This window comes from Chelonoidis abingdonii, chromosome 6, assembly GCF_003597395.2.
Source record: "Chelonoidis abingdonii isolate Lonesome George chromosome 6, CheloAbing_2.0, whole genome shotgun sequence".
Lineage (NCBI taxonomy): Eukaryota > Metazoa > Chordata > Testudines > Testudinidae > Chelonoidis > Chelonoidis abingdonii.
The window spans coordinates 98,456,051-98,475,668 of record NC_133774.1 but is presented as its reverse complement, the minus strand read 5'-3'; the positions used below and the strand labels follow the sequence as shown (position 1 = coordinate 98,475,668).

The 19,618-nt window shown below is 40.0% G+C and overlaps 1 protein-coding gene across 6 annotated transcripts in view; it reads left to right on the top strand.

The window, feature by feature from the left end:
* TRPM3 (transient receptor potential cation channel subfamily M member 3) overlaps positions 1–17,210 on the top strand; it is a 597,865-nt gene extending 580,655 nt beyond the window's left edge. For all 6 annotated transcript variants that reach the window (XM_032798185.2, XM_032798181.2, XM_032798183.2 and 3 more), the window contains 4 exons: positions 7,101–7,251; positions 8,551–8,750; positions 9,518–9,650; positions 14,462–17,210. In XM_032798185.2, coding sequence (XP_032654076.1) covers positions 7,101–7,251; positions 8,551–8,750; positions 9,518–9,650; positions 14,462–15,908 — 1,931 coding nt within the window. In that variant the 3' untranslated portion in view covers positions 15,909–17,210. The remainder of the gene's footprint in view (positions 1–7,100; positions 7,252–8,550; positions 8,751–9,517; positions 9,651–14,461) is intronic.
* The last annotated feature ends 2,408 nt before the right edge of the window (positions 17,211–19,618 follow it).

Genomic DNA, 19,618 nt, shown 5'->3' with positions numbered 1-19,618 from the left:
ATCAAAGGAAAGCTTGTGATACTGTTGTCTATAGTGTGCCTGTTCTATAAACAAAGGGTGAGTTTGATAGGTAATCTTATATGTGGTGAGATAGTAACTGTAAAATGACAACTTGATGGACAGCGGTCACCATTAAAATCCAACACATAACATTTTTATTATATGAATTTAGAATATGGAATAACTGTGATTGCTGTTGACAGATATTGACTTTTTAATGGCAACCCCTGTATATTGGCTCATTGTCTTCTATGTATAGATCAAAACAAGATTTTCTTTCCAACTGACAGCATTTCAAAAGCAATCTGAGAACTAAAAATCAATCTGGATTCTTTCTGCTCCCTACATCCCGTTATGGAAAAATCCCATAGAGTTGTAATAGACAGTGATGGAACCTGATTCTCCTCTCATACCTAATAAGTCTGTATAGGTTTTTAATCACCGTATAGAATGTAACAAAAATTATATCCCTTGTATAGAATTCTCTAGAGGAGAAGGAGAATTCTGATCTCAAATCCCCAACCAGGGGTTAAAGGAAGTCTAGTGTTGGGCAGTGGTTGGTGGTCTGCCAGGTCTATGGCAAGAAGGTGTGAAAAGAGTTAATAAGCACTTAGTCTAACTGGGGAAAGGCATTCTCACTGTTCAGGAATACCAACTGCTACACTATAGTTCTTATTGGAGCAGGATGACTAGAAGAATACAGAATTCTATAGGATGGTTAAGATGAACTATAGAAAGGGTATATTTTCCTGTTAAATTCTATGGACCCAGTTCACATTTACACTTTACACCATTCTGGTTGCCTAACAGGGCCTTAAAGTGAGTGCATCTACATCCACCTGAAAGCCACTTAACATTGCCAGAGCACAATGAAGGTCCCCAATATGAATGAGAATTCAAGACCTATAGATTTTATAATAATTTGCATTGAGCTTTATTATATTTCTGTAGAATCTTTTAAGTTTCAGCCTTCTTGCATTTCTATGGAACTTTCTCATACAGGCCATCACCCTTATTCTAGATTAGAACTAACAGTAATTTTGTACAAGATGGAATGAAATGCACCTTTGCTCTTCTGTGACTATACTGTACGTTAACTCTGCATCACTGACAGATTTTGTTAATATGCTAGATAGACATACTGGGTGAGATTCCTATAAGGCCTATGTACCCTCGTGTGGGGTTTTTTCTTCTCTTGTTGCAAATAGGTTATTGTTTTTAATATACAGAGAAGGAAGGAACTAGAATTAGAGGGAGCAAGTGTAGAATAAATAGAATTTCAGTATAAAATGCGACTAAAGCACCAACACTGCAAGGCACAACAGATATTTGGAGAAAATGTTTTAGCAGAACCCAGGACAAAAAGTAAAATACAAGAACATGGTTTACTTGGTCCTGCCATATCTCAGGGTGCTGGACAATGTCCCTTCCAGCCCTACATTTCTATGATTCTGTATCAGAACAATACTATCTATTAATGCTAAAACAATCATTTAAAATAATGAGGTATTGTTGCAGTTCCCTGACAGTTTTTTCCCCTAGTGGCTAAAGCAAGGATGTGATAATCAGGACTCTCAGATTTTAGTGCTTTCTGTCTCTGAATCACTGTGCAGCCTTAGGCAAATCACTTATCCTCTCTATGCTTCAGTTTCTCCATTTGGTAAATTAGGATAATAAATACCTAGCTCACAAAGTTGTTTAGTGTTTAATTAATTAATGGTTATAAAGTGCTTTAAGATCCTTGATGGAAGGCTCCGTGGAAGTATTATTAAGATGGAAAAAGCACCTAGCTATCCATAGGATGAGGATATAAATACATTTCAGATTTCTGGAGCGTCCACAAGAAATTATTATTCATTACTTAATATTCATATTTTTGTCTTCATCTTGAGAAACATGACTATATGTACCCATTAAGCAGTTCCTTCTAACAACATATAACATATCTTGAATTGTAGAGACCTTATCCATTTTTAAATGAAATGTTTTTATACAGACATTGTTTTTGCTACTAAGTATTATCTTTCCCTCTCTCTTTTGGGACAGCAGATGGGGGAGGAGATTTGCAACTGTCCTTTCACAAGCCCTCAGCCAAATGCACATTAAAAATTAGCAATGCCCATGTCATGTCTAGTGTAATTATATTAGAGAAATAGACCTTGGAGTAAACATAGCCCTAGGCCTAAATTCTGCAGATGCTTTAGGCCTGAAACACTCAGAGATGTGGGTTACAGCTGTTTGCTCTCATGTGATGAGCTGGCCAGGAAAGAGGAAGGGCTGGGGAGCAAGGAGGAAAGGCTTGTACAGGAAGCTGCAGAAGTGAACATGGAAAGTGAAAGTAAGCATAGGAGGGGTTTATGAAAGAAGAAACAAAGGATGCAAAATCAACTGTTTCCACAGATGTCAGGTTCTAGTGTCCTAAAATTTAGTGAAGTTGCACATGTGTAACTGAAATTAGAGCTGGGCCCTGAAGACCCAAATTGTTAAAAGCATAGCTCTGAGATCTATGCTCAATGTCCTACTTTCACTTAATTGGTACCTAGTTATCCAACTAGTCATGTGTATGTGCAGTCTCCTAGTGTACACATGCAGTTGTAGTAAAAGGCCTTGAATCCACAAAACACTTAACATGCTTAAGTACTATGCTGAATCAGGGCCACAGTGTGCACAAATGTAAGCACACAATCTGAAGCAAACATTGCAACTCTGTTTTGAAAATACAGTGGGGAGTCCTAGTGGCACCTTAGAGACCAACAAATTTATTTAGGCATAAGTTTTCGTGGGCTAAAACCCTCACTGTTTTTGCTAATACAGACTAACATGACTACCACTCTGAACCCTGTTTTGAAAATGTTTGTCATCGTGATCTAATTCTGCCTTAAATGATACAAAATAAATGCATTTATCAAAATCTATTTTAAATGGCTGAATAGACCTCTGATGTTTTCTTATGCCAGTATTAGCATGTATATTTATTGTCTAAAGAGAATGCTAATTGTGTTAATATTATTTTAATATAATCTCTTTTAAACACAGTCATGCAGTGTAGAACACCTCATCCCAGATTACTCTGGGTTTCACAGCATGAGAGACTTCTGTGGTACTGGAATCATTCCACGTGTGCCTCCAAGCTTCTCACTATCCCTAGGGTGTGTTTTTGTAGCATATCTCACATTGGACCTGCACTTCTCATTGTGTTGCTGCAGATATCTCTATCACAAAGATTGGCCATTTCAGACCACAAATTGAAGCACAGCGTGTTATGCTTGCTATTTGTAAGTATGTGATCACAGACTTCTCGAGGAGTTCAGATTTTGTGGTACATTCCACATTTCAAGTGAAACACCCTCTGTTCCACAGCAACACTAAAGCAGGTGATGGTCTGTGCATCAGAGACAAGAAAAATGACCTTTGGCTTAGGGTAGGCTGCAGTGGACTGGAAGCTAAGAGACCATGAGTTCTAAGGTTATCTCTTGCACTTCCTGCTGTTCATATTTCTGTGCACTTCATAGCTATTATTATGAGCATGTCCTCAGACCTCTTCCTTAGCCTACCTAAGAGGGAGACAAGTATCGTTCTCCTCATCTCACAAATAAGTTAACTGAGATTTGGACAAGATCACACCCAGTAGAACTAGGAATAAAACCCAGGTCTATATGATGATAGATCCAAGACTGAACTATGCTGCCTTTCAGAATGAACATACCAAATCTATGTACTTGGCTAACCTGTCTTCAACCACTAAACCATGCTTCTCTCCCAGGGGCAAGAACAGAATCAATTAATTCTGATCTCTTACCATCCTACTGTTGTCTAGCAAATAGTTGTGTAATCTATTGACAGTGTGTCACTTTGCTCCCAAAGGTGGGCCACATGAAGGCTGACACATCTTGTTCAAGTGGTAGAGGGCTGTGCTGGTGATCTGAAGGGTCAGAGTTCATGTGGCAGGATTCTTATGGTTGTATATAGTAGAATTTCTGGTTTTCTTTGTTTTCTTTTTAAACAACTGGGTCTACTTAGGAAGCAATAAAAATAACCCTTAAACAACAATAGTTTAAAACATTGTAAACAGTTCTGGTGTGATGTGCAACAAAACACAGATGTTCCATATTTGGGTCATTTGTCACATAATTTAATTGTTTCAGGCAGATCTGAAGGTTGAGAGGTATGCTTGATTATAGCAGTTTAGCTGCCGGTAAAGTGCCACATAAAATTAATATTGAGCTGTCACTTAAAGGCAGCTGACTCCAACACAACAGGCATAGGCAGGAAGCCTTTGGAAACCTGTATGGGGAAAACCAAACACCCATGTATGTGTAATTCCTGTGGCATGAAAGGGGTTGGAGAGCTGTTGTCATGCTAAGTCTAATCGTCCATCGTACTGTATGGCATAAACTGACAGGGCTGCGTTAATGGCATTCTAAATCCTCTGAGAGAGGCGGTCTTTATTAAAGGAGGTGGAGAAATCCTCTTTGTCTAGGTATTTAAAGCTGCATTTTTTTAGTTTTTTTTTTTTTTTTTAATTAGAAAAATAGGATAAATGTAGCCAGAGTTTGAGCTAAGCTTTTGATTTCCCTGTTGTATGGTATGAAATACACTTTTGAGAAATTTCTGTCAGTGTGATAGAGAGAGATTATTCTTCCTCCTCAGCATCCTTCATGTGCTATATCAACTGATTATATGTGTTTACTCTGTTACTGATCTGGAGTCTTTATAGGGCCAAGTTATGAATTAGGCTTTGTATCCTGCTGGACTATCATAGCTTGAAATCAGTGCATGGACATAAATCAATGCCCCCCATCAGAATCTTAAAAGCATTTTATTTCCTGATCCTGATAATTGCTGAGTGCCCTCAACCTCCTTGAATCATAGAAAATCCTCCAAAAGGCTCAAGGCAGAGCCCTTGAGCCTACATGAAACTACAGTTTGAAAAGCTAAAGGAAACATTAAATGAGCAGCTAATTGAAAAGATCTGTAAATACCATGTTGTTTGAAGAATTATTCTCTTTGAATTCATCCGAGAGAGAGGGTTTTTTCCCCCTCCTGTATGTGAGGAAGACTAATAATGATCATTAGCATATGAACATGCCCACAAGCACAGCACAGCATTTACAGAAGGGTGTTATTGGTGTGTGGGGTATTGCTTGTTCTGGCAATGCCTTTTCTGTGGGTGGTGGTTGTATATTTTACCCTGGGATAGCAAGTCAAACATTCACCTCTCCCATGCAACTGCATCAAGTACAGATTTGACAGTATAACATCTTCACATACTACCCAAAAGAAACAAAGTCTCAGGGCTACTTGATACCACATGACTAACACCACAATATCATCCACAATTGATTCCAGTGGGCTTTGGATCAGGCCCAAAGTAAACATTCTGAAAAGAAATAATATACATCACAGATTTTTTGATTTAGGAGGGGGGCGGATTTTCAGAAGCACTCAGTGTTTGCCTATCTCTGCTCCCACTGAAGTCAGTAGTAAAACTCCATTAACTTCACTAGGAGCAATGTTAGGCCAATGCGGAGTACTTTTGAAAAATCCCACCTTAATGGAGGGAATGATGGAAGGTTATCGATAATGTTCATTGTGTCTTTGAAGGGGTATACGTAAGCCACTTCTTCAGTGGTTTCCTTGAAGAACCCAAAAAGATGTTTACTCAGGATGAATCTTAAGGTATAGGAAAAAGTTACATGCCAGCATGAAACGGGTCAGGCAACAGGGTGGCAACAGGCCACCACATGTTACCAAGCTCACCACTTTTAAGTTGCTCAAGGAACCAAAAACAAGGAAGGAGCTCTGACACTACATGCCTTTTCCCTGAAAGCTAAGGCACCTTTTAAAACATGCTGCCAAAGTCAGCCTCGGTAGGCAGACAGCAGGCATGTCATGTAAATAAGGAACGTGGTCTTCACAAAAGGCTACTCAGCATTTCATTTCTCTTGCTGATGATCTTCAAAAAGCAAACTTACCAAATACTACAGTATTAAATGGATCAAAATAATGTGGCCACTATCATATTTTGGACACTTATTTTTTGACATTGTCATCATTAAAAGCTAATCTGAATAAGGCAGGGTGCTGCAATGGGTTAGACAGACTACACAGATGGCTTGAGACCAAAAGGCCAACCAGAGGTATGAACTGAACTCACACTTATAAATGGGAGTCTCTGGCCAAAGCATTAAACTTAAAAAGTAATATTTTATCCCTCCTCCCACTACTTCCAAAAAATGAGTACAGAGTGTATTTGAATCTAAATCTTTCAAAAAATAAACAGGGAGCAGCTCCACTGCCTCCACATTTCTATACCTGGTGCAATAAATACTTGATTGTTTCCTGCATTATTCTAGGCAGGCAGCCAAAGGTTCTTTATAGCAGAGAGTCATTACTAACATTTTCCATGGTGGTTCTTAGATTCTTGTGTACTGCAATGGCCAAATAATTTCATATATTACCTTTCTGTTATTGATTTGCAGTCCCTTCTATCAGTTTGCAAAAGCCTAAATATTTACTCCCAATAGAAAATAAATGTTAGCTCATAGGAATAAGCATTTTGTTCAGTTCACATGAAAACCTCTAATTACCACCAGTACGTAGCACTATTTCAGAAGCAGCTTGACAGGTCAATGAGGGACAGGCAGCTGCAACTAAAATCACTCAAACCATATAGACTTCCTGAAATTTCTCAGGGAAAATCTTGATGCTGCTAATAGAGGGATAGCTCAGTGGTTTGAGCATTAGCTTGCTAAACCCAGGGTTGTGAGTTCGGCCCTTGAGGGGGCCATTTGGGGATTTAGTTGGGGATTGGTCCTGCTTTGAGCAGGGGGTTAGACTAGATGATCTCCTGAGGTCCCTTCCAACCCTAATAATCTATGATTCAATATCAAGAGCAGAAGCTTGTATAATCTGTAGTGAGTTTGACAAGTGTTTGATCACAGCATGAGGCAAGTGCATAATCAAACTTCTTGGGGAAGCATCATCCCACTGTGCTTTGGAAGATTTGTGTGTGTGTTGGGGGGAACCTTCTTCATAAATATTTAAATGCTTTTGTAGGTTTCATTCTCATTTGTTTGTTTTATACTGTTTCTTCCCAGCTCCCTGCGGCCAGAATGAAACCAGAGAGGATGGCAAAATAATCCAGCTGCCCCCCTGCAAGACAGGAGCATGGATCGTTCCCGCCATCATGGCATGCTACCTCTTGGTTGCAAATATCCTTCTGGTGAACCTCCTCATTGCAGTTTTTAAGTGAGTGGCACACTGATGCATGTGGATGCAGGGTGTTATGATTGTGACATTTCCCTGGGACCCCTGGGTTGTGAGGCACTTGCCACCACCTGAAAGAAAACCTGCTTTTCACCTTTCTAGTGACCAGTCCCTAATCACAGACCTTAAGAACATAATTTTAAGTATGATATATACACCCAACTCCTTATACAACATCCATGCATATGTTTTGCAATGATTATGATGACCAGTGTGATACACGCTTTAATTAGAGACCTTATATGACATGCTTTTGATGAACCCATGGGATCCCTGTATTCCATCCAAAGTTCCTTGGGTCACTGTGATGATTTGGCCAGCATGGAGGCGTTTTCAGACTGCTATGCTGTAGACTGGGGTTTAGAATCAGTTTCAGGGGAGATTTATTATATGTGGGAGTGACAGAATAGATTGTCTCCAGGCAGGGCTGGATTTAGGGGCAGGCGACTCAGGTGACTGCCTTGGTATGTCGGGCTTAGGGGACGCTGAACTTGGGGTGCTGTTTTTGTTGTTAGCAACAAAAGAGAAAACAGAATGTCTGAAGTAAAATGTTTCAGGTATTAATGTTAGTACATTTCAGTTATTCTTAAAATTAAAAAGTTTCTATAAGCTTAGAGGAAACAAATTTTTTTTATTGGCTTATATATGACATGAATAAAATACAGTTTTATAGATCCTAGCATGCAAATATGACAGGGATAAATCATGCATGCAGATAGTGCATCAAAATCATGAAATGGGCTACAAATGCAACAAAAAATAAGGTATTCAAAAGTGTAACAAATGGGGGGGGGGCACTGAAGACACTCCTCACCTTGGGCACCATTTGGTGTAGGTCCAGCCCTGTCTCCAGGATATGTGGTGGCTGTATAGTTCTTTAGAATTTGTGGTATCCAAACTACAGAGATCCATTCGGACAGAGAGCAAGGAAGTTCTGCGTTCTAATCTCAACTGTGGCATATGTTCATTTAATCCTTCATTGCCTCATTATCCACATTTTATGTATGGATAAAATAACACTTACCCACCCCATGAGCCTAACTGCTTGTGAAGTGTTAAGTATTGATATTCTGTCATTCATAACCAGCATATCGTTGGAATTACTGGTACAAGCATTGTGCTTTCTTGAGATAATAGTTAACCTTGTCCTGTTTTTTATGATGGCCTTTGACACTATGTGAAATCTGTCTAACTGGGTACAGTATTATCATGTAGGGAAATACCCAAGGATGGTTTCAATCTCATTTTATTTTCCTTTCCCCCTCCCCTCTTTTCTTTTAGCAACACATTTTTTGAAGTCAAATCTATATCCAACCAAGTGTGGAAATTTCAGAGGTATCAATTAATCATGACATTTCATGAAAGGCCAGTCCTACCACCTCCTCTGATTGTTTTCAGCCACATGACTATGATTTTTCAACACCTCTGCTGCAGATGGCGGAAACATGAAAGTGATCAAGATGAGACAGACTATGGACTAAGTAAGGTTCAACCAGCTCACACCTATAGATAAAAAGGGTGACTTTCAAATTCATTTGGTGGTCCTTACAGTTTGAAGGGCATGTAAACTGAACTCAGCTCTACAATAACCTTTTCAGTGAGAAACTACATACGCACACAAACACTAACTGAAATTAATCATTTAATTTTATCAGTGTATCTTCCACCCTTAGAGAAAACCAATACAATGTGTTAAATTTTCCCCTCTCTTTTACCACTGCTCAATATACAAACATGCCCTTCTTCCTTCTACCTGACAACAGGAACTTTGAGACTTAAAAGTTTTGAAAACAGCACCTGGTCCAGCAGAGATGCCAAGAATTTAAGTAAAAAATTAAGGATCTTTGTTTGGGAGATGTTAGAAATAGGAGAACTTACCCAAACTTTTCCCAAGTAAAAAATGGTTCAAATTTGGCTAAGGTCCAGGCCTTATTTCCTTGTTTTAACTAGTTCATTAAACCCTAATAATGATTTTGTAAAAAAGATAGGACTACATTTTCAAAGTGACATTCATCCAACTGCTAAAATTCACAACAATAGTTTTCTGTGCACAATATTTATCTGCCCAATTGATGGCTAAGTGCACTCATTTAGAAGCTGATTCTCATATAAGTATATGATGTAGATACAGCCTTGGAGACTGCTTTTGAAAGTTTCACCAACAGTCTACAATAGTAAAAAAAATCAGGATTTTGTTTCTTAAAATTTGTGCTTTGTCAGTGTCACATTCCTCCTGTCATTCCCACAGAACTGTTCATAACTGAAGATGAACTTAAAAAAGTGCATGACTTTGAGGAGCAGTGCATAGAAGAATATTTTAGAGAAAAGGATGATAGATTCAATTCTTCCAATGATGAAAGAATCCGCGTCACTTCTGAAAGGTGATTTTTGGTTTGGTTTGGTTCATTCTATATCAGGAGTGGGCAAACTACGGGCTGTGGACCATATCCGTCCCACCAGCCAATTTAATCTGACCCTTGAGCTCCTGCTGGGGAGCGAGGTCAGCAAACGCTCCACACGGTTACTGGAAGCAGTGGCATGTCCTTCTCCGGCTCCTATGCAGAGGGGTAGCGAGGGGGCTTCACACACATCCTCCACCCCAAGCGCCACCCCTGCAGTTCCTATTGGCCGGCTGAAGGACAGCGTGCAGAGCTGGAGGAGGGACATGCTGCTGCTTCCGGAGCTGCTTGAGGTAAGCGTCATCCAGAGCTTGTACCCCTGACCTCCTCCTGGGCCCCACCCCCTACGCCTCTGTCCTGATCCCCTTCCTGCCCTCCGAACCACTTGGCCCCAGCCCAGAGCACTCTCCTGCACCCCAAACTGCTCATTCCCAGCCCCACCCCAGAACCTGCACCTCCAGCCGAAGCCCTCACCTCCCCACCATGCCCAGCCTGGAGCCCCCTCCCACTCTCCTGCACCCCAACCCCAATTTCATGAGCATTCATGGCCCCCCATACAATTTCCATACCCAGATGTGGCCCTCAGGCCAAAAAGTTTGCCCATCCATGTTCTAGATAGTATGCATCTCTAAATGTGTTCCTGTTACCATTGCTACTTTTTCTTCCTCTCCTTGCTAAGGGAACTGCTTGAGGCTACTTTTTAAATTATTCTTCACAGCCTAGAAACTGCAGCTGGTTGGAAAATGTTCACATTTTTTTACTACAAATTTTCATCCAGATTTTGAAACTATGAAACATTTAACCAGCTCAGCTAGAAAATAACAAATCCATGCATTCTTCTTATATCCGAGTTTTTAAAATCATAGCCCTGAAACACAGGTGGTCAAAATATAACCTGGAGGTCCAATGTGGCTATTAAGTTCTTTAAGGCAACCTGTAACTTTAGCACTGAGGCATAGCCCATTTAGAGTAGTCAAGAGCACTGGATGTCTGGACCTGTGGAGTGGAATGGGAGTTTTACCATTTACTTCAATGGGACCAGAATTTCACCCATAGAGTTTATGGACTCACTCTCTCTCTATTAAAGATGAAGGTAACTGCAGTCAACTCCATTTTATGTAAATTCTGTGCAGCCTCAGGTTCCTCGCAAATTCCCAACATAGTTCTCAGATCTCTCTCTTCTCGCTCTGTTTAAATGGGTGTTTATGTAGCCCTAATAACCACTGTATCTGAGCAATTTAGTTAAGTTTGAGCTCCCCATCACAGATCATGTCTATTGACTCAAGGCATTGTACTCAATAAATATTTCAGGCCAACATCCTGTCAATCTATTCATAACTAATTCATATGAGCCAATGAAAACTCTTTAATTCCTTTTGGTTAAGGTTTTCTTAAAGAGACAAAGAGAGTGATGGTTGTGAATTCATTTCAAGAAGAAATTCTCTTCCACTTATGCTGCATCCTCACAGCACTACATCTGATGCAACCGGGTTAAAAAAGTGCTTTCTACCAGCATAGAAATATATTTTAGTTTTATTTCAGCTTTGAAAGTAAATCCAGCCAAGAACAGGACTAGCATATCATATATCCCCTTGACCATCTGCATTCCTGGCTGAGAACTGTATTCTCAAACAACACACTTTTATGAAAGTACATTAAACAGGGAGGATAGTCCAGTGGTTAGGGACTAACACAGAACATAGAAGATCCAGGTTTCATCTCAGCTCTGCCACAGACTTTCTTTTGTGATTTTTTCGCGAGTCACTTAGCTTTTCTGTGCCTCAATTCCCTATCTGTAAAATGGACATGACAGTAATTTTCTTCCTCACAGGGGTGTTGTGAGGATAAATACATTAAAGGTTTGAAGTGCATAGATACTTATTGTAATATCTTAGATAAAAGACATTTTTGAACAAGAACCACAGATCTGCCCCAGTCCATTCCCAGCTATATTGAACACGGGGAAAGTTTGGATCAGGACCCAGACTCTATCCAATTGTTCTGATCCAGAAACATAAATCTAATCCCTCTACTCTTTCCCCAAACTGAGGAATGTTCAAGATCCAAGTTACATAATTCAGGGCTGTCTCAACAGAAATCGTTAACAAGTGGCAGGACACTGAAGCTGTATGTTCTTACACACCCTCTCACTTTTCTATCACAGTACCTAGTCATTATTCTATAGCAGAATACACAGAGCATTACATCCATTAAAAACTTAAATTATAGGCAAGGTTGTCAAGTCCACTAAATCTACTTTGTGTGCCATAAAGTGGCCGTGAATCAGCCAGAGAGGCCTGTGGAAAATTCCTCCTGAGTTAGGGAACTCTCTTCCAGCAGGAAGCAGAAAGAAGGCATCTCTACCACCTCCTGAATAAGCCACTTCTCCCTCTCCGACCCCTAGCGTGAGGGGGAGGGGGCATATGAGTGGCACAGCAGAACTCTGCTATGCCCAGTCCTACAGTAGTGTAAAATCCTTACAGGACTGTATGCTAGTGGTATAAGTCAGATCTGCTGTCCTGACTTGCACATAGGCCAGATGGCTCAGGATCAGGCCCCTGACAGCCTCCCCAGTCAGACTCTGTTGAGCATCATTGCTCACATGTGCTGTACACCTCATTCAGGACTGATGCCTTTGCTTCTTAACATTTTGGGTTTACACAGTCTGTTCTGTGGCCTAGCTTGAGAAAGGACAATAGTTACATTCCATAGGTGCAAGCAGGCTAGTTATAAGGAATGAATGAATGAATGAACGAACTTCAACAATATTCTAAGAGGAGATGCGCCCCACCCCCTGGGGGAGCAGAGGAACATTTGGAGAAGTGAGCAGCAACACCAGGTGGCTTGAGCCCGTGACTCCAGGCAGTTAGCTAAATAGAAAGCAGAAATCTGGAGGGAGGGCATGTGCTCCCCCACACATACACACGCATTATCTCTGACTGTAGCATCCAAAGGCTCCAATCAAGACTGGGACCAGAATGTATTAACTGGTGCACAAATATGTATTCAGACATGGTCCCTACTGTTATGCATCAGCATACACGCACAGAAATCATACAAAAACATAAATACCCTTGCCGGAAGGCTGCCACTTAACGCTACTTTATTTCCTAGAATTCAGAACAATAACACATAAGAACCTAAACAATGAGAGAGAAAAACACCAGGCAACTCCCTAAAACAAAGAGGCACAACTCACCCCGCCTTACCATACACTGGCTGTCTACAAACTGACTCTAATTGCATGCTTCATTCCAGAGCCCTCCATTAAAATCAATGGCAAAATTCCCCGGGACCTCAATGGGATCACCACTAGTTCAGTACCTTCTGTATCCCTAAATTTCAAAGTTAAATATGTCATCATAGAACAGTTATTTTAAAGGTTGAACGTGTGCTAGTGCATTCAGTCCTTGGCTAAGAAGTATATAAAATTTGCATTTCAAAACCAGAACTTTTTGTTAAATTGTTAAATTACATGGCAAAATTCTCCTGGATTCCAATAGGAATTGGTAGTTTGAATATTCTCTATTATGAGATTATATCTTGTGCTTGAAGTGGGTTAGGTGTTTTGCTCCAAACATTTTTGTTTCCTTTGACTACAAGGGGTGGTTTAGTGGTCAAAAAACAACTTGGGAAGAGTGATGTTCCTCCAAACCACAGCTTCAAATCTCAGCAGTGTTTGTTTAGCCATTTGTCTTTCCAAGTCTGATACATATAATACTGAACAGTTTACTGTGTGTTACTTTTTGAGATAAGACTTCTGAAACTAAAATGTTGCCCTCTCTGCATGCCCATTAAACTGGGGTGCAATCCAGACCCCATTTATGCAGTGTTTTCCACTTCTAATTTCTATGGATCCACAGAGGCCGACTCCGTGGGTGCTCCGGGGATGGAGCACCCCCAGGGGAAAAATTAGCGGGTGCTTGGCCCCCAAGGTCTCACCTCCTTCTCTCCAGTTCCCCAACATGTCGTGTCCCTGCTCCTCTCCCACCCTCCCAGCGCTTCCCGCTGCTCCACCACCTAACATCTGTTTGGCAGAGCTTAGGACTTTCCGGGAGGGAAGGAGAGGAGTGGGGACATGGTGAACTCAGGGGAGGAGGTGGGGCAGGGGTGGGAATAGGGGGGGTCAAGCACCACCAGGCAGAGGGGAAGTCAGCACCTATGTATCGGTCTATTGTATTGAATCTACAAAAGTATTTAAAGGTAACTGATAAAACAGTCATTTTATCTCATCAGCTAAAAATAAACTGCAAAGCAATTAGACTAGATCCTTAGACCTGTATAAATTCTACTTAGCAAAAACCCAAGGAGGGACAGGGGCAAAAGTGGGTTATATTCCACTTTCACACACACAGCCTTAATCTTGGAGCCAGCCATAACCCAGATTGGCCTGTGGCACAATTTATAGCAACTTCAGCACTGCCCCTAACTTTTGCCCATCTGCAACAGCACCCAAAGCAGCAGTTCTGGCAGCTGGGGATTGCCAGAGCAGAGCACCACCTCATTCCTCCTATCATCACTCTACATCAAGGCCTACAAGTAGGTAGCATAGAACTGGTTATTCTGGTTCTACACCACTACTGCAGTTTGCTATAAAAGGGCAATCATGTTGGCCACTTAATCTATCTTTAACTGTGCTTTACAGCAGATGGAGTGGTATAAAAATTAGAATAGAACAGAGGATTTGACCTGGACTTTTTAAGCCCTATTTGTTCCTATACATTTTGGCAGGTTAATAAATGGACCCCAATAATCACTCCCTTGAATATAACCCATGCGTTCTTCTTTTGAAGGGTAGAGAACATGGCCATGCGCCTGGAGGAGGTGAACGAACGAGAACATTGTATGAAGGCTTCACTTCAGACTGTAGATGTCAGGCTTGCTCAGCTGGAGGATATGATAGGACAAATGGCTGCAGCCTTAGACAAGCTGACTGGTATAGAGAGAGGGGAAACTACTAAGGTACACTCTAGAACCTCCTCAGACTGCACAGATGCAGCCTACATTGTGAGACAGAGCAGCTTCAATAGCCAGGAAGGGAACACTTACAAGCTTCAAGAGAGTATAGATCCTGCAGGAGAGGAGTCAATATCCCCAACCTCTCCTACCGTCACGCCCCGCCTGCGAAGCCACTCTTTCTATGCAGTGAATATGAAGGACAAATGTGGGTTAGAAAGGTTGGAAAATATTTTTAAAGAAAAGTCTGTGAGCCTGCATCGAGCGAGTAGCTCACACTCTGTATCAAAAGAAGCAAAAGTACCGTTAGCCCCTACAAGCACTTTGTCAATTGTCCCAGACTCCAGAAGGCCTTCGTCTTGTATAGATATTTATGTTTCTGCCATGGATGAGTTGCATTCTGGTATGGAACCTCTCGACAGTTCAATTAATATACTTGGTACCGGAGACCCATCTCTGCAGGCTCAAATAGCCTCTTCTGTTCTAGCAAACAGTGTGTATATTAGCAGTACTCCCAGTGACAGAATTTCTGGCAGGAGCATTGATTGTGAGGAAACCTCTACAATGGAAACAAGAGTGTTTTCTTCAGACTATTCACATAGCACAGATAGTCAAAACCTCTGGGATTCAGACCCTCCTTTGTATCAGACCTTAGAGCGATCTAAAAGCAGTCGCTATCTTGCTACTACCCCATTTATTCTGGAGGAAACCCCAATCGTGAAGTCTCATAGTTTTATGTTCTCTCCTTCTCGGAGCTATTTCAGCAACCTTGGGGTGCCAGTCAAAACAGCAGAGTACACAAGTATTACAGACTGCATAGACACCAGGTGTGTCAGCGCTCCCCAGAATATTGCAGAAAGATCCAGTTTTCCTGGAAATCATGGAGACAAAGTGGAAGACTTGGGATGCTGCCACCCAGAGAGAGAAGCAGAGTTAAGTCACCCAAGCTCTGATAATGAGGATATTGAGGCCAAAGACAAAAAGGGGGCTTCCTTATCTCGTCAAGAGAGCAGCACAGCAAGAACACTGACTAACAACATACCACTTCCAAAAATAGAGAGGGCCAACAGTTACTCAGCAGATGAGTCCAGCATGTTGTATGCACACACAAGGAAAAGCTATTCTATCAGTGATAAACTTGACAGACAGCGTAACGCAACGGGCCCACGAAATCCATTCCAACGGAGTAAGTCATCCAGGCCGGAGAGTAGAGGAGACAACTTGTCTATGAGAAGACTGTCTAGAACAGGCGCTTTCCCTAGCTTTGAAAGCAAGCACAGCTAGACATGCATAACAGGAGGTATAAGTGTCATCTGCTCTCCAGTCCATTTTCCTTAGCAAAATAAAATAACCTCACTCCGTGATATGTCAGCTAACATCAGAGTCTGTCACTGGTCAGGTTAGCATTTTGTTATTCTCATTGTCGCACACTGAGTTACTGGATCCTGACTGAGTTGATATTTGCACTTAAGGAAAGAGGGAGGGAGGAAAGCTTTATAAACACTTAAATAAAAAAAATAGAAAGAAAAGAAAAAAACCATCCTCACGAAGCCTTGAGTAGGTTCAGAAATCTGCCTTTTACTAGAAGACGTCCTAGGATTTCTGGTAATTATTCATGAGTTTCTAGGACACAGGGCTAAATTGGCAAAAAGAAAAGCAAACAAATGAGACACTCCAAACTGATTTCTTTTTACATCAGTTCCATCATTGCAATGACTGAGGAAGAGCATCATTGTAGTCTACAGAAACAAGCTGAAAGCAAATCCTAAAGCTCCCCCACTGCTGCAACTAATCATTGTGAAGATAAACAAGGCAACAATCATATAGTTCACCTGTCTCTTTTTGTATTGAATTCTAGTGCCACAAAGTGTTCATATTTTCCAGATGGGAAAGGAAAAAGAACTGCCTTTTGTACTGCAATGTAAATGAAGGAAGACTTTATGTAAAAAAAAAATAAATAAATAGTCAGGTGGTTTCCTGTACTAAACAGGTATTGTGGTACAGTTGAGCTAAGCTCAGGATGAATGTAATTAAGTGGAATAGTATATATTTATTTTTTTACCATATTTGTCATCAATATATTGTCTCAATAAATTAAATGATGTCATGGAACACTAAGAATAATGGGCTGAGATTCTCAAAGCAGATCAAGAGTGATATTTTCACTGTTCTTTTAAACATTTCCATTTCTTGCATTAATTGTTTTCTGCCCTCCCAAATTGCTACCATGTTTTTCTTACTGTCAAGCTGCTGATTTTTCACATCATTCACCCAACACAAGCATTAACATTTTACTTATTGAGACAGTTGTATCGAACACTCAAAACATACCATACAAAATTTATCAAGCAGTCTGATTTCAGATTACCACTGTTTAATGGAAAATGGCAAAGTATCTCAAAACAATAAAAAAGATTTTAGAGGTAAGCTAAAGCACCAAAGTGAAAGCCATTATGTGTTAACAACAAAAGTCATTAGTTGCAAGTATGCTTCCATTAAAGAGCAAGATGGAACAAACCACAACACGCATTTTAATAAAAATTCTGCCCTCAGTTGTGTGTATGGGACCCCAAATGAAGTCAGCAGTGAGTCCAAAACCTTGTTCATGATATTAATAAGGTGTATCATATCCTTATGATAGCCATCTCTTGGTTATATAATGGAGCCTTAAAAGTAGTAATTTTATCACACTTTCACATCATTTTAGAGGGGGGAAACTTAATCTTGAGAAGTTTGGAAGCAAATGCTGTGACCATTTGTTTAAAAAATAAAACAGCCTCTAAAAAAAACTACCATACCTGTGGATCCAGGTCCTTTATTATTAATGTTAACATGGGTGGGATTTTCAGAGTTACCTATGGGGCATGCCCATTAATTTTAGTGGGAGTTGGCCATGAAAATCAAGAAAGTCTCAGCCTAATTTATCGCTAGGCATTCATCCCAGGGGCATCCGAGTGATAGGCAACAAAGCCCAACCTCAAAATTAAATATCTGACCCACGAGAAGAGGCAATGAGAGTGGGGAAGAATGGTGAGCAATGACTCACTTTGGGGAAAGTTGGTGAAATAAACAAATGCAACCTATTGACTTTAAAATACAAAATGTATTATTTGTTAGTGCACTAATTATTTTCTTTTTGTACTTTGTTAAATCAGTCCTTCTGCGACCTAGGCTCAGCTTGATCCACATACTGTGTTTACCTGATTGCCTTGAGGTCCGTGTACTGCTTTTCTGTCATGTGTCGCTGATCAAGGGTACAATTTCTGACCTGTCACTCAGTGAATTACAAAGTGTGCTTGTGATGGGCTGATTGTTAAATAATAGCTTTCCCAGGACAATGCCATTTTTGTTTAACAGTCTGCTTCAAATGTGCCAAGTTTTGTGTCAGTTTGTTCCTAAGGTTTCTCTAAATTAGCCTTTTTCTTTATTGCTTTTTTAATTTAAGGATGTTTTCTGAAACGATTCATAGACTTTTCCACCTTCATCAGTATGATTAGCATGCACAAGAAGAATTAATTTGAGACACCGCCCCCCCCCATCACTTTATTAGTTCAAGATGTGGAGATCCCGTCTGGGTGATTCATTGTTAGTTTGTTGGGGTAAAGAGGTTTCCTAATCCAGGAGCAGTAAAATAATTATGCTCCAGGTCAATAAAGTGCTGTATTCTAAACTCCAGATGTGCTGAACCAGGACACTTGAGTTAAACTCTTTTAACTGCCAATATATATAAATTCCACTATAAAAAAGTATAATTCCATAAAGTCAAAATTGTTCCTGAACGTTTCCCATTTACCTAAAATAAGCTTTCTATAGCATGTATTATGATGGATGGTAGAGTATTTTATTTGTCTTCACTTGTTAACATCAGTGGGATGAGGATTTTGCCCCCCTCTCAAAGATGAATGGTACAGGTTGTTATAACTTCTTTAGCGGAGATAAAAAAGAACTCAACCTTCATCATCTCATAACTATAGCTTGTGCCATATGATATATTATGTATTGAATGATATCTTATTTAAAATATATATATATAGCCCATGTATAATCTAGTATGGTTTTGACATGTGATCATATAGTGAATGTTACAGGGCAGCTTTAACATTACATTCTAAAGTCATACTTTTAAATCTGTGACATTCAATAAAATAGCTCATGTTGCACTGAACATTAAATCCCACTATCCAAGTTGTTAGTATAAGTATGGATTATGCATTTGTGGTCACAATCTGTAACTGCTGTATGTTTCACACGTCCTTCTGTACAGCGCCACTGTAAATGTTTGTATGAGCTGATGTATAAGTCTCTAATGAGCCACTATGAGCTGTGATTGGTGAGTTGTGATAGTGTGAAAGATGAACTGGCATGTTATGCAAAAGATAAGATAAATGAACTTTAAATAATATTTTGAAACTCAGTTGACTTAGCTGTTTGTTTACATATGCTGGCCAATTAAGGAAGCAATGTACAGTATTTTATAAATATTTTCATATAGTAATCTGTTCTGTTTAAGTGATGCTATTCTATAGTTGGGTGTACACTTGTCCTAGATATTGGATTATAGCATATTATTCTTTCACAACAACGTGATATGACTGAACTAGTTTCTCTTCCTTAAAGTCCAGTCTTTTTTTGTGTCAATGAAAATGCATGCATTGTTCCATAAACTTCTCGGGACTACTATGAGGCGTAACATTTTATTATTGCCTGCCTGTAATGATGAATCCAGTTAGGAATTTAAAAAAATCAAGTCTTTGGACTTTTACATTATGTTCAACCTTTAAGCAAACTAAACAGATTTTTAATTTTTTGTAAACTACACTTCAAGATGTCAAGAAATTGAAGTACTAAACACAAAGGTGTGAACCTACAGCAGTGCTGAGACATTTAGCTCTCTACTTTGGAAAAGATAAGGTGTTTCATTACTGTTCTTGGCACACGTCTGGTAACTAATGGCAGTGAGGTACAAATTGCTAAAGCATAACAACCAGTGAGAA